The following is a 15015-nucleotide window of genomic DNA, read 5'->3' as shown; positions in this document are numbered from 1 at the left end:
TTTCAACTCAGTTTTTTAAATGTTGCTTTGCAGGGAAAACGACGGCCTACTACAGTTCATTGTTGTCCCAGACAGTCATGCTAAAGTCTCTCTTTTTTAGCCCATCAATACTTACTCACATTACTTTTTTGTGGTCTTATACTACATAGAAAAGAAAAATTCCTTTAATTTTATTATGGTACTTATTTGCAGAAGTTAGACTTTACTTTTACTTCTTCAAAGACTATATGTCAACTGTGATTTAATACACAGTTGTACTGCTTCAGATCTGACTTACAATTTTATTGCTATGCTCTATGGTATGAGATAGACTTGGAAGCTTCCTTGGTGATCCTTGTCACAATAGTACATGGTGCCACAAGCCTTACTTAATTTGTCCTTTCCATTCCACTCATTTTTTCCTGTTATTGTTTTCTTTTGAATTCCCTTTAAAACGGTGGTGTCCCCTCATCCTGTCCCTCTCCCCACCCCCCAACTGCATTTATGATATTAGCATTAATAAAAGTGATTCATAAGAACCTTCACTAACGTACTTGCCCTGAGCATTTGCCAAAAACTTGCAAGACAATGCTCCAGGTATGCTCTGTGGAGTCACATAGGGCAGACAGAAATAGAGAACAGTGCCTCTTAGAGCTCCTGAAGACCGTGTAATTTGAGCACGGCGATATAACACGAAGTACGAAAGACAGAACAATCTTGCAAGAAAGATCATCCACATACTCACTTGCCAAAAAGTAGTTTAGTCTTTTGCCTTTTAACGTGGCAAGAGCCATTTTATGGGTTTTAAACCACACAGCATAATAACAAACACATTGTAAAGTCACCAGACTTCCTCTAGGACATGAAAGTAGTGCTTATTAGGACAGGAATAAAGTGGTCCAGTTATCTCTTTGTACACAACTTAATTCAGATTGATTTCTTTGTCAAAAGCTCGTACTTATGTGCTCAAATAAGTCTTGTTTATACATATAAGACAGATCCATTTATCACTACGCATCTTTCCCTACTCTAGGCCATATGGCATCAGGATATAAGCTGGAAGAGTAAGATGTCCTAATAGCCATTTTTGGGATCCTAAAAATGTTTATGTTCATAGAATCATTTTGGTTGGAATAGACCTTTAGGATCATCAAGTCCATCCAACTTGATGGATAGTGTGCTTGGTTAACAGCACACTGCCAAGTGCACCATGTTCCTAAGCACCCCATCTTCACATTTTTTAAATATGCCCAGGGAGAGTGACTTACTTCCCTGAGCAGCCTGTTCCAGTGCCCAACAACTCTTTCAAGTAAAGAATTTTTTTTTTAATATCCAATCTAAGCCTCCCTGGCATCATTGGAAACTATTTTCTCTTGTTCTACTGCTTGGCCACTTTTTTTTGCACTGACAATTAAATTATACTGATTTGTCCCAGTAATTTTTTTTCCCCAAGTCCAGTGATAAGACATCATCCAGCCCAGTGAAGGAAGTCTCTAAGTCCTCAGTGTATGGCAGCCCTGTAACAAAACACAAGCAAAACTTTCTATTATTGACCACTATACTTAACTTAATGGAGCACCTGCTTTTCAGTTGCCCTTCACCTGGTAAAAGATAACTGCTCTTGGCAGCCTCAGCATGCCACTTACAAGAAAATTACTACTTTTCTTGCGGGCTGCATCTTCATGTCTTCTATTTTACAGATCTAACACCAACGCATATCAGCTGGCAGCCATCAGTAAACGCAGGCATGCACCATACTGACAAATATGCCAATACTGAGCTGACCGTGAGGCGAGGACAAGCCTTCACTATTACCCTGTACTTCAACAGACCACAGCAAACTGGGGAGAGCCTAGCATTTGTCACTGAAACAGGTAACACTCCCTTAGCTTAATCCATGAACTCATAGAAATGTTATCTGTAATCCCTTGTAGTTCTTCCATTTTTCTATTTAAAGCTGCCATTTTTCTACATGTATTTTTAATGCTTCCCGCCCCCCTGCAATGTGCTTATTTCAAGTGTGAGGCTAATACTGAAAATACATTGTACCCTCTTTCTGGCAGGACCATATCCCTCAGAATCTCATCGTACTAAGGCTGTATTTAAACTCTCTGAGGGGGGAACAAGTGGCTGGAGTGCTGTCCAAGGACCCAGCGAGTCTGGCTATATGAACTTTACAATATCCAGCCCAGCCAATGCTGTCATTGGGCGATACAATCTCACCTTCCAGGTAACCTCAGGAAACAAGATATTCTCCAGATTCCTTGGGCAGTTTGTGTTACTCTTCAACCCTTGGTGCCCAGGTAGGTAATAATGCCTTTCTTTTGAAAGTAACCGATCTATTTCCTTTCATATCTGCACAGTGAGCTTGCTTCTTCAAGCTCTCATTGGGTTTCTACCAGCAGCAATCTCAGCTACCTCTTCAGAGATATGGTTTTCCTACATTAGGAAACTGATGCCACCCACACACGTTTTTATCCTAATCAAATATGCTATACAGGGTGATAGAACACTTTCTTAAGGACGGAGCAGGTCACTTTTTCAGTAGATGAGGGCTGACAGACTTTCCCAGAGTACATATACCTCTCAGAGCTTGAAGCAGGCACACATTAATGTAATTGACTTGCACCTAAATCAAAGCAAGAGTGCTCTTGTAGATGTTAACTGCAAAGACAATAGAGTTCAACTAACTTTACAAAAACTGACAGGGCTAGTATGAAGATCTGTCATTTCCCAAGTCTCTCATCATGGGTTTAAAAGGGACATCTCTTGACACTCCATTTTTTGTTTCTGCACCCTCAGCATGTTGTAGAAGAAATGAAAACTCCTAAACTTGGATTCTGCAAATATACAATAGCCTAGAAACCTAGATTAGCATTAAAATATACAACTTCAGAGATAAGGGACCCCTCAGCCAGCCAAACAACTAAACAGTTTATAAAAGAAGAGAGAAGTAACCACAATTACCCACTATTTTCTTCCATGACCATGATAGTCAAGGGCAAGTAATAAATATGTCAGAAACTGAGATGTTAAAAAGCTGCCAATTACCTCAGCATGCCTTGGAAGACAGAAACAACAACAGAGGTATGCTCAGGAAATTCAGACTCTCTCTGCACATACAGTCCTCAGGGAAAAACCTTCCGAGAACAAAAAAACAGTTGCCATGCAGTGCAGGGACCTATATATTTGACAGCTGCTGAACTGGAACACCAGAGCAGCAGTGGTACACACAAAATTTGACAAATTCATCTCGGATGAAAACTGGGAAAAATTAAGCCATAAATTAAGTGCCATTCCAGTTTAAAACCAATGATTTTGCAGAAGAGCCCTCCAGATTTATCAGACAATGAAATGAGCACTGCCAAAAAAGAGAGCAGCCTTAAAGTCAGATGCTGCTGAACAAATTTGTGAGAGTGGAACAGCTCCTGAATCCTGACAAAGAGCAACAGATTCAATCAGTGGGTATTGTTACCACTATACTGACATGTCACAGCAGAAGAGAAATTGAAAATTTATTTTATCAGAAAAGGATCAAGGGCAGATCTGGTCTCTAGGTACAGTTCAACACGGGAGGTTATTCATTAAGTTAAAAAAAAACTCAGAAATTCATTAATAAACTGTAATATCAAAAAAGAACTACTTAAAAATAAATAGGACTAGAGATGAGAGGAGGAGCACTGGGCTGGAGAAAAGCTACTAGTGGATCCTTATGCCTTATCTGTTAAAATACTGTGATGAAATGGTTCATTGCTTCTTAATGTCAGCTTATCAAATTCAGCATTGTCTATACAAAGATGCCACGTGGAACTGTTTGACTTTAGAGGCTGCAGTAGTTAACATGGGAGAAGATATAATAATACAGAAAGACCGTATGTTTAGGGAGAATTAACAATAGTTTTGGTTGCAGAGTTACAGCTGAAAATCATGACAACTGTGTAAGCATTTGTTGATTTAAGAATTATAACCAAAATGAAATGGCCCTGAAAATGGCAAATGCAATCTTAAGCTGTAAAAGAGGAAACAGCTACTCAAATCTCTTTGCGATTTTCTTTCAGTTAATCTTTCCTGAACAGACATTATGAATTGGTACTTGTTTGGTGAATGGTAACTAGGATAAAAAGCCTTTTGGACAAGACAAAAACTTGTAGTTCAGCAAGGTGAAAGCTCTTGATTTCACAGGTTGTGCATCTGAATCTGGACACAGAAAATACTTATCTTACAAAATGGTAATAAACAAATAAGCTTATTAAGGCACGAATGTATGTTTCAAACCTGTGAATAACAAAGAATTGATGTTTTAGCATTAATAAAGTCTCTTAAGGACATTTAAAGAGCAACCCAAGATACTTGCAAGCCAGCCTCTGATAATAATGCATTGTATCCTAACAATATTGAAGGAATGTACAATTAGCTACTAGAATACAGAGTGCTAATCATGGATTAAATGAACAGTCATACACTGCTTATCCATAGCTCACAAGTAAATATGTCAATGGTAAATCTTTAGGGGATAAAAGGATATGTATGCTTGATAATTTTGTATAAAGTACTTTCTTCCCTAAATGTCTAGTACTTGACACCTGTTTCTGCAGCAAAGATTATATGAAGAAATTACGAGAAATATACCTATGTTAGAAAGTGTACTGGGATAATGATTAAAAACTACCAACAGAAACTTGCATCCTGTTTGTTTCTCAGTATGCCAGGATAAACTTTAACTTCAGAATGAGAAGACAGGACATACAACAACTTTGTAATTTAGTATTAAAAGGCATTAATTTAGCGAGAGACTAGTCTATAGTGGTCTGTCATCTTTCTATACTGTCAAAAAAGAGAACTAATATGGCTGATGGCAAGTTTTTTCTCCTTCTGTGCTGAAAGTTACAAAAGAAAGTTGTTACTATTTAGTCATATTTGAAGAGATTTGTTACAGGGTTTTTTTTCCTTCTTGTAAACCAATGCTAATTTTGCTCTGAGTTATTGATTGGAATAGTATTATTATAAAAAAGTGCAAGTATACTTATTCAAAGAACTGGCTATAGAAAATTATAACCGAGAGCACGTAAGCCTTGGAAAACAGATGTTTTTCAAGTGATTACAGAAGGGCCTTCCAAGTTGCTCAGAATCATAAGCTCATTAGGACTACAAGTATTCTCCAGGCCCATGCTGGCCCAAAATCTTGGGAATAAATGATGATGGTTTTTTTTTTAAAGTGTGGAGACCCACCACAAAAACTTAATTCATGTTACATAATTTTAAAATAAATTATACAATCTTTTTATTAGCAGGAAGAGATGGGAAGTTCCTGTAAAAAGGTAAAGAAGTTGATTCAATGAAACAGAAAAGCTGATTTTTATATGTAGTTCTTGAAATCCTGAAGCTTTCCGAAAATAATTTTAAACATTACAAAATTAAACATGAAGCTAAGTAGATATGGCTACCTAAAGTGATCAAAACAATCCCGTGCTTTCATAGCAGCTATATACTGTACCACAGACTACGGAAACCAGCAAGTTCACAAGGAAATCCAAGTGAATGCTTGAGTATCCTAATAGTATTCCTGATAGCACTTTGGATTGTAAAAGAGATCTACATTCAGGAATCTTAAAATAAGACAAGTATGACTGAGAAACTGTCATCTGTGTGATGCCTTTCAATTATACTCTGAACTACCCTGAAGAGGCAGAAAGATACAGTGAACTAACCCTGACTTTTCTCCATCTTCCTCAAAAAAATACAATGGACAGATAGGGGCCACTTAGATAATACACAAAGGCTATACTAAAATTAGGGAACAAAGCTGAAGTCATATAACATGGATCGTCCTATTTTCCCCTTTCTCCCACCCCACCAACTATATACACAATAGAAGGCATTTTCACTTACCTATACATGTTCAAGGAGCTTTAACAACGCAGTTCCCAAACACTAGTTTTCCCTCGGCTAAATCAAGTTACAAGTGCTTCGTAAGATTGCAAGCATTCTCAGCTTACACTCTCAGTGTAAAAGCATATCCAACATTATTTTCAGGTGATGCTGTCTACATGACTAATGAAAATGAGAGACAAGAGTATGTTCTAAATGAAAATGGAATCATCTTTGTGGGCAATGCAAAATACATTGAAGCCAGAGGATGGTACTATGGACAGGTAAGCCATAAGGAATTCATTTGGACTCATTGAAAAGCATTTTCTCTTTATCATTATTTGCCTCTCTGATAGGTCTGACTGCATGGAAAGGGGACAAAGCTGGCTGGCCTTACCTGTGGCTTGCTCACGTAGCTAATAGGATTGTGGTGTGGGGGATGGGTTAGCACAATACTGCAGCTAGGACTGGCTTGTACATGGACTTGAAGCTCATGGTACAAGCGTGGACCTTGTCTGTGATAAAAGCATCCACAGTGCTTGTGGCTCTACTTGTGTGGCCCCAGCACACTCTGATTTTTGTATTGCAGTTACATAGACATAGACATTGAATGGTTTTGGTTGGAAGGAGCCTTCAAAGATCATTTGGTATGATCTCCATGCAATGTGCAGGAACATCTTCAACTAGACTGAGTTGCTTCAAGTCCCGTCCAACCTGACCTTGAATGTTTCCTGGAATATAATTCAAGAGAATCTTGAAGCTGCAGTCTACTAAGCTTGGCCATTTTAGTTTAACTACAGTCATCGCTTCTGATGGCAGAAAGCATCCTGCCAGATTTTGCTTTATTTAGTTAGCACTGTCTTTAGCCAATATTGCAGTGTGAACTGCACACACTAGCACAGTCTTTATGCCACACAGTCCCTACCACCTTTGGAATGGAATATCTTAAAATGAGAAACTGCAGCAGACTAACACCTAAGTCTGCTTGTGAAACTGCTCTCTTAAAAACTTTATCTTATCTGATCACAGTTTCAAGATCACCTTCTAAACATCTGTCTCACCATGCTTGATCTGAGCCTATACTATCGCCAGGACCCAGCCACTGATGTATCCCGACGAGGAGATCCTAAATATGTGGGCCGAGTAATCAGTTCCATGGTAAGAGATGGAGAACAATCTTAGTTCTACATATTTAAGTAGAAAGTATCAGTCATACCACTGAGGCTTAAGCCACCTGTACCTTCAGATGTTTAATTAACTAGACATAGTATGTTTCACACAGTTGAATCTGTGCGCTCTGTCCCTTGGGCTATTTTTAGATCAATGGAAATGATAACGATAATGGAGTTCTCCTTGGAAAGTGGCAAGGAAGTTTCCATTCGCATGAGAATCCATCCAGATGGGATGGCAGCGTGGTAATCCTTCAGAAATGGCGTCAGGACAACTACAAGCCAGTTCAGTATGGCCAGTGTTGGGTTTTTGCAGGTGTGATGTGTACAGGTAAGCTTTAGGAATATAAGACTGTGGTGAAATAAAGGCATTTGTGATCTCTGTTTTTATCAAAACTACAAAGCAATTAATTCTATAAGAGGAACAGAGCTCTGAAGACTGAATGCTGAAGAATCACAAAAAAATTTAAACACTTATTTCTCAGTTTTTCTGTAATCTTTGAACAAAAGTTGTGTGTGGTTTTTGTTTGTGTTTGATTTATTTAATTTTTTAATATATACTTTCAGTTCTCAGGTGCTTGGGAATTCCAACTCGTTTGATTTCAAATTTTAACTCTGCCCATGATGTGGATAGAAACCTGAGTATTGATAAGTACTATGACAGCTCTGGAAAAAGTCTCAATATTGGCAAGGATTCCACATGGTAAATATAGTATTTTGCATCTCACCAATAATTAGAGAGGATTTATGAGACAAAAGCATGAACCCTAGTAGTACAAAAGCAAATGAGTGGACAAAATTTAATACAATTATCTAAAACTATATTAGATGTCCATTTGGAAAGAAAACATACGATTTGCAAACAACCAAACAACCAAGTTTCTTGCAGTCCCTGACCTCAAACAAGTTACAACTTTCTTCAAATATTCTAAACTTACATTTCCAGTGACAATGTACCAGTATCCAAGGCACTTTTAATAATCGACACCTAACAAGTTTGTTCCTGATAACGCAGCTGCGTACCCCAGATGCTCTTAACATCCATAACTTTTTCTCACCACACATGCAAGGCCTGGGTTTCTCAGCTTGCCCTGTCATCCTCTTCCAGCTAGATGGGAGGCTCCCCAAGAAGTTTTCCAGTACTCTTTTAGCTAGACCTACCCTTTATGGGACACTGAAAAAGAGAGCAATTAAAACCAATCTCCAGACTTAGTTACAGGGCACTGTAATCCAGTGCAACTGATCAGTGATTATCAATCAAACACCACAGTGTAAATAGCCAAAGAAATATGATATTCTTTTAATAGTAACATTTTAGACCTCAGTTGCCCTCCAGTTTTAATATCTTCACTCTGCAGCCACTTCACTTCTTAGAAAATGAACTAATTATGCCCAAGGCTATATCATATAGATCAGTCTCTATATGCACAAGGCTTTGCCAAACGTACCTACTGAGTATGCTTCCTTTCACCAAGTGTATGGGGTTGAAGACTATGGGAAATCCTTCACCTCTTCAATTCTTTACAAGTAAGTACTAGCCTCTGAACAAAAGTCAGCCAACAAATCTTTTCCATGTCTTCTTATGGTTTAAATTCTACCAATCTTTTGTGCTTTCCCTTCAGAATTGGTGGAACTCAATACCACTGGAAGCTATTGGAAAAAAAAAAAAGCTATAAATAATTTTTAAACAGGACAAAGAAATTCATAAAGAATGAGATGGCTAGCGACTCTTAAACTCAGTAGTCTCAATGTAAATAATTGAGAAACTCCTTAACACCAACTGCTAGAGATGGCAGAGCATATCAGGGGAAGGGTCACACTATTCACATGCCTTTCTTACCTCTTTTCTAAACATCTACTGCTGCACTACTACAGATGGACTACTGGACTTTATGAGCATTTAATTTGACACGGTATAGCTATTTTATAGATACTTTAAGTTTCTATTTAAACAAAGAATTTCCCACATCTGAAGCTTACTGAACCTAATCATCAAACGTTGCCTATATCCAAGGTTTCAATCTCTCACAGTCCATATTGCTCCCAAATTAAGCTGATGACCTCTATATTCTCTCCCTCCCCACCCTGAGGTCTACACATCAAAAGCAGGCACTAAATCTGTCCGTTGAAAGAGATGGTCAGTCGCTGTAGCTAGACAGCTTGTGTAACATCTTGGAGAGTCTTGGAAAAAAAAAATCCCCTATTCCTTTCAAATTTAAGTTTGTATGTCTCTATATTACTATGCTTTCTATACACTGCTTACAGGAATTACAGAATCACAGAATTATTGAGTCTGGAAAAGTCTCTCAGATGATGACGTTCAGCCTATGATCTAACACCATCACATCACCTAGACCATGGCACTAATCACCGGCTAGTTCATGGCATCCAGTCTTTCCTTAAACACCTACAGGGATGGTGATTCTACTGCTTCCCTGGGCAGTCCATTCCAATGCTGGATCACGCTCTCCATGAGGAAGTGCTTTCTGGTATCTAAATACTCTGATATTGTTCTTCATCTCCAGGGACTATCATGTCTGGAATGAAAGCTGGTTCATTCGCCCAGACCTGGGAACATCATACAATGGATGGCAGGTTTTAGATGCGACTCCACAAGAACAAAGCAAAGGTAACAGTTTAAGTTCTTGGCATGACTTAACATTCCTTCTCCAAAGTAAGCATAACTAATAAAGTTTAATATGTTTTTTTCATGTTTTAGGATTATTTCAGTGTGGCCCTGCATCTGTCATAGCTATCAAAGAAGGTGATGTAGACTTGGATTATGACACTTTATTTGTGTATACGGAGGTGAATGCTGATTGCAACAGGTGGATTGTATACAATGATGGAACTAAGAAAAGAGTTTATTGTGACACTGAAATAATTGGCAGGTCTATCAGCACGAAAGCTGTGGGCAGCAATTCCCGTGTGGATGTCACCTATAACTACAAATATCCAGAAGGTAAAGGAATTATCAAAAATTATCTCCTTGTTATCACACCTTCTACTGAGCACCCAATGCTAGGCATCTAGAATGGGCTTTGTTTGAGCATCTCTCCCCATCCCTTAGAAAATACTTCTGGCCAGTATCCTCAGAATACTTTCTTAATACAACAGGTACTGTATTTCTGGTTTTGTGTATTTGGTTGTTTCCTTATTAAAGACATGAAATATACTTTAGTCCCTTACACAGAAGTACAAAATGTAATATACATACAAAGCAGGGCTATAAAATACATCTTACAACCCAACTCAGACAAATTCTGAAGCTGTCATACCAAAAACCTTAAAACTGAATCTATTATACATCACGAACTATGCACAGGTCTGTGTTACAGAAGGCTATGGATTAATAAGTACTGGTTTTACGGCGTATCTGGCAGAGGGAGTGTGGAAACAATCAAACCACTAATCCAAAACCTTAAACCTCTTTCTTGATGTGTCCAGTCTAACTCATCCTTCCTTTTGGAGATCCCATCACAACCTGTTCCCATAGGAAGTGACTCAGTCTCCCTCTCTGCATACATACGCAGAGTTAGGCTCCCTCATGTTCCTGCTCTGACATCCAGCCATCAGCTACCCAGACATTCCATTATGTTTGCACTACTGGTGGACTCAGTCCCAACAGATCAGATTCTGAAAATGAAACTACTAGGAAACAGTACAGATTAAGTGCTGTTCATCTGTACTTAGCTACATAAAGCAGCAAAGGTTAAGAACTGCATAGCCATATGTTTGCAGGATTATTTTTATCCCCCCTGAAAACTTAGCTATGCCTTTAGCGCAATCATATTTAACACAGTGGCTGGGCATCATCCGATTAGCAAAGTAGCACTCAACACATTACTGCATGTTCTAACTGAAGAAAAAGAAGTCTGACATCATAAATAAATACAAATGCATTATATTTCACTTTTGTGACTTATTTACCTTATTACAGTGTATGTATTATTTTCTGATGAAAAACCTGAACAGAAGCTAAATAAAAATTTGTGGCTCTTTTAGGTATTGCATATTTCTGGGTGATGCAGAGCTGACATGCTGTATCATTCTGAACGCTTTACAAAGAGTAGGTGCAATCACAATGTAAATATGATTTTTACTTTCTTCTTTCCTCTGACCAGGCTCTTCTGAAGAAAGACGAGTTTATAAAAAGGCCTTGGCCAAGATATTTGGATCAAACATCACAGAAGTACACACAGAATCTCCAAATGGAAGACCTTCAGAACCAATTAGAAACCCTGGGATCTCTGGGAAATTCAAGCTGGCTGAGCCTCCCGTGTTTGGCAAAGACATTACTCTAATCTTAACCCTCAATAACCTAACTTCTGACCTCAAGACTGTGAAGGTGGACATGAGTGCATCAACAGTCCTGTACACAAGGAGAGCAGTGGCAGAGATCCTGAAGGCAACCACTTCTGTGGATCTTGGTTCCAAACAAGGTAACTTTAATGCCCAAGGACACTATACAGCCCCCTCCTCAGCCATATGAAGGCAACTGGAAGAAACACTCGTGTCAAATCTACATCAGCCTTCTCAGTGCATCTATTTCTTCCATTTCTTAATAGCATTGTTTATGAACACATTTTACAAACTATTTTCTTCCTCTGAAAATTTTCATTAGTTCAACCAGGAACTGCAGGTTTCATGAAATGCTACACAGAAGGTTATATTAATACTATAGGTCCAGAAGCAGCACTGTATATAGATGTACGTGTGTGTCTATTTGCCTGTGGCAATTATTACAATAAAAGGAGCACACTTTTTAAACAAAAACATTCTGATACATGCCTTCTGGCACTCAACAGGCAATACTTTAATAGAAATTAAGTAGGACAAAGTTAAAAGTTACAGTACAATTCTCTCAGGGCAAGGGACAGGGAAGTCAAAGTTATTAAAAGTATTATAGAAATCTTTTTAATCCCCAAGGGCTACAAAGATAAACATTTTTTCTATACACAGTGGAAAGTTGCAGGGCTACAATAAGCAGCTGAGCAGGTCACTTGGAGAACCTGACCCAAACTTTCTTCTTGACTGAGGAAAAACAAATAGGAGGGAATATATAAAACTGGTTATACCTCAAATTGTAAGAAATACAAAGAGAGGAATACAGCAAAATACAGATGAGCAGATTCCCACAGCTTCACACCAAAATCCTCCATCCAAAACTATAAGGGTAAAATGAATCAAAGCAGAAAAGGATCACAAGAAGAGAGAAAGACACAACCAGTCTCATAGGGAGGAAACAAACAGATTTCAGCTGTCTTGACTTCTGCTCTGTTCAATAATTTCAGAAACTGTCACAGTAACTCTTCTTTACTTTAGCATTCTTTGAGAATGTAATGGCTCCTAAATATGTCTGAATTCCAGGGAAGCACATCAGAGTAAAGATCCCTTATTCTTATTATGGAAAATATCTGACTACTGACAAAAGGATCCAAGTGAATGCTTTGTGTGAAGTCATGCACATGAATGGGGCAAAGTTGATGGTGGAGAAGACAATCATTTTAGAGGACACAAACATTATAATTAAGGTAAACAATTATCTTCCTGATATCTTTCCAGACAGAAAGAACTGACAAGTCTCTGTTGAGCACACCTCTTAAGATTTGGTGAGAATTTGGGGATAAATTAATTAATTTAGTCTGCAATTTCAGATGTTGCTCTAAAATTCTGCCTGCTTTAACTGAGCAACTATCTATGTGAGACACCCTAACTGTGAATCTTTGCCCAAATCTGTCCCCTGTTATTCAGAACAGCTCTGTTGCCTTCTTTCTTTCCTTCCCAGTCACTTCTTCATGCCACTTTTTCATGTTCACATGATTTGTTTTCATTTCACAAGTATTGTAGCGATTGGCAAGTGCTTGTTTTGCCTTTAAGGAACTTTGCATACTCCCAAATACTTCCAACTCTCATCTTTGTTAAGGCCAGCTTATATTGTTCTAACACTTTAACCCTTACCAATGATGTGTCAGAAAAAAGTCACTCAGTAACCCTAAGATCAGACAGATTTAATGAGATGTGTCTGTATAGTCTGGGCCCTATTGGCCTGAACCTGCACAAAATATTGCTTGACAGCACTATTGAGCTAATTCAAATCCAGCTTTGAGTATTAGAAAAGGCACAGCAACTGCCAGTGAAATTTCACTGCCCCTGCCAATATCTCACTAATCCTCAAATATGAGAGATGTTCTGCTCACACTTCGACCAAGTCTGACTCCAGAACAGTGCAGAACACTGAATGAACAGAAATGTCTCTTTGTCATTCAGATTCCTCGGCAGATTGTTGTGAACAAAGCTGTTACTCTAGAGATCTCGTATGCCAATCCTCTCCCTGAACCTGTGAGCCGCTGTGTACTACTTGTGACTTTGATGAACCAACAGGTCAAGATACAGTAAGTGAAAGGTGTAGGATTTACTCAGTGCTTCTAGGATGACCAATACCATGTCTGGTTTCTCAACATGAAGTTATCGTATTAAACTGCGTTTTTCACATTTTTTATTTATTAAAGCAAAAATCCCACCAAATATATAGAGAGATACTATGATTTGTCAGTCATGTAGTATTTTTTTTTCCAGGTAGGAACCACTTTAGCAAATAAAAACTTCCTTTCTAGCAAATGGGCATGTACAATTTTAAGTCTCTGAAATTTCTTGTACAGCTTGGCTTTATGTTTATATTTTTATATACAGTGCCCTAACACTACAAAAATAAGTTTGAGCTAAAGCAAACAAGTAAAACACTGCTACAGCTCCCCTCAAACAAGCCCAAACAAGCTGTGTTCTCTAAGAGAACATGCCTTTTCATGCCTTTTCAAAACAAAAGCAAAATGGTTTACTGCTTTTTTCTTTTTCTCTGGACTCTGCTGCTTTATGGATAAACAAGTTATAGAAAATATAATAACACTGAGTTATTTTATAGAACATCCTGACTTGCTGTCACTCTGGAAATACTTGGTCATAAAATATGGAAAACACTATTATAGTGAAAAACTAAACCATTTTAGTCCATAAGACACAAAACAAAAAACACTGGCCATCAATAATCATATTGTTGCCAAAATTGATATGAACCAAGCAGACACCAGTCTTCCCGTCCCAAGTTACTATGGAGTGTCCAAACTTGCACCCACCCCTACTGGAGGCATGATGTAGCACTTCTCATTTCTGTCAGTCTACTCAACAGCAAATGAAGATGGTACTATCTGTGCCTCATTTCTTGGTCACAAGAAATGGGACCCTTGTGTCCCACAAAGCTTCACACCATAAGTAATTATCAAAAAAAACCAAAGCTGGATCTCAAGTAACCTTTGCTGCTATTGCGCAGCTATGCTTCTCAGGAAGCTCAATTCAGGCTTGCATTGTCTTTCCTGAACTGTTTTTTGGGGGGTTCTGTTTGTTTCTTTTTCAGTCTGGCACGACTTGCACCAAGGGAGAGATCAAAAATTTATTTTGAATTCACACCTCGCAGGACTGGGCCCTTACAACTGCAAGTAGACTTCTCTTGTGACAAATTTTCGCACGTTAAGGGATTTATAACCATTACAGTAGCACCTGCATAATCTGGTACAGAATCAATCTCCAACTTCAGCATTAACACCGCAAGACATTTTGCCATGTACAATGACAGCCAAGAAACTTTCCACAAAATATGGTGACCTCTTACATTGCAATAGAATCAATAAAGTCTCCTGCTTTCACGGTGCTTAATTATCTAGTCTCTAGTTGTATTTTTTTGGTCATCTTTTCGAGAAAAATGAAAAAATGAAGCCCCTTCTTAGTAGAAATAGTTTCATTGTTTTATCAGATCTCATTATGTTAAGCTTTCAATTTTGAATTTTCCAACAGAAAATTAATGCAGTCTCTTTGTGATCTCATTCTAAATGTCAGCAATAAAAAAAACCTGATTCATATAACTGTATTCTTTTGTAATGAATTGTACATTTCATGGAAATATTGAGAAATCACATGATGGAGTTCTTTTTCGTTCATTTTACAA

The 15015-nt window shown here is 38.1% G+C and overlaps 1 protein-coding gene across 1 annotated transcript; it reads left to right on the top strand.

Moving 5' to 3' along the window:
• Positions 1–1614: 1614 nt before the first annotated feature.
• LOC103532156 (protein-glutamine gamma-glutamyltransferase E) lies at positions 1615–14632 on the top strand. The gene is given in 13 exon segments (XM_030463399.1): positions 1615–1664; positions 1666–1853; positions 2043–2282; positions 6013–6131; positions 6877–7005; positions 7167–7347; positions 7584–7719; positions 9542–9645; positions 9736–9978; positions 11141–11458; positions 12387–12550; positions 13287–13411; positions 14428–14632. Coding segments are annotated over 13 exon segments (2148 nt in total). The 3' UTR covers positions 14579–14632.
• Positions 14633–15015: the final 383 nt, after the last annotated feature.

This window comes from Calypte anna, chromosome 20 (assembly GCF_003957555.1).
Source record: "Calypte anna isolate BGI_N300 chromosome 20, bCalAnn1_v1.p, whole genome shotgun sequence".
NCBI lineage: Eukaryota > Metazoa > Chordata > Aves > Apodiformes > Trochilidae > Calypte > Calypte anna.
This window is presented reverse-complemented; position numbering and strand designations above follow the sequence as displayed.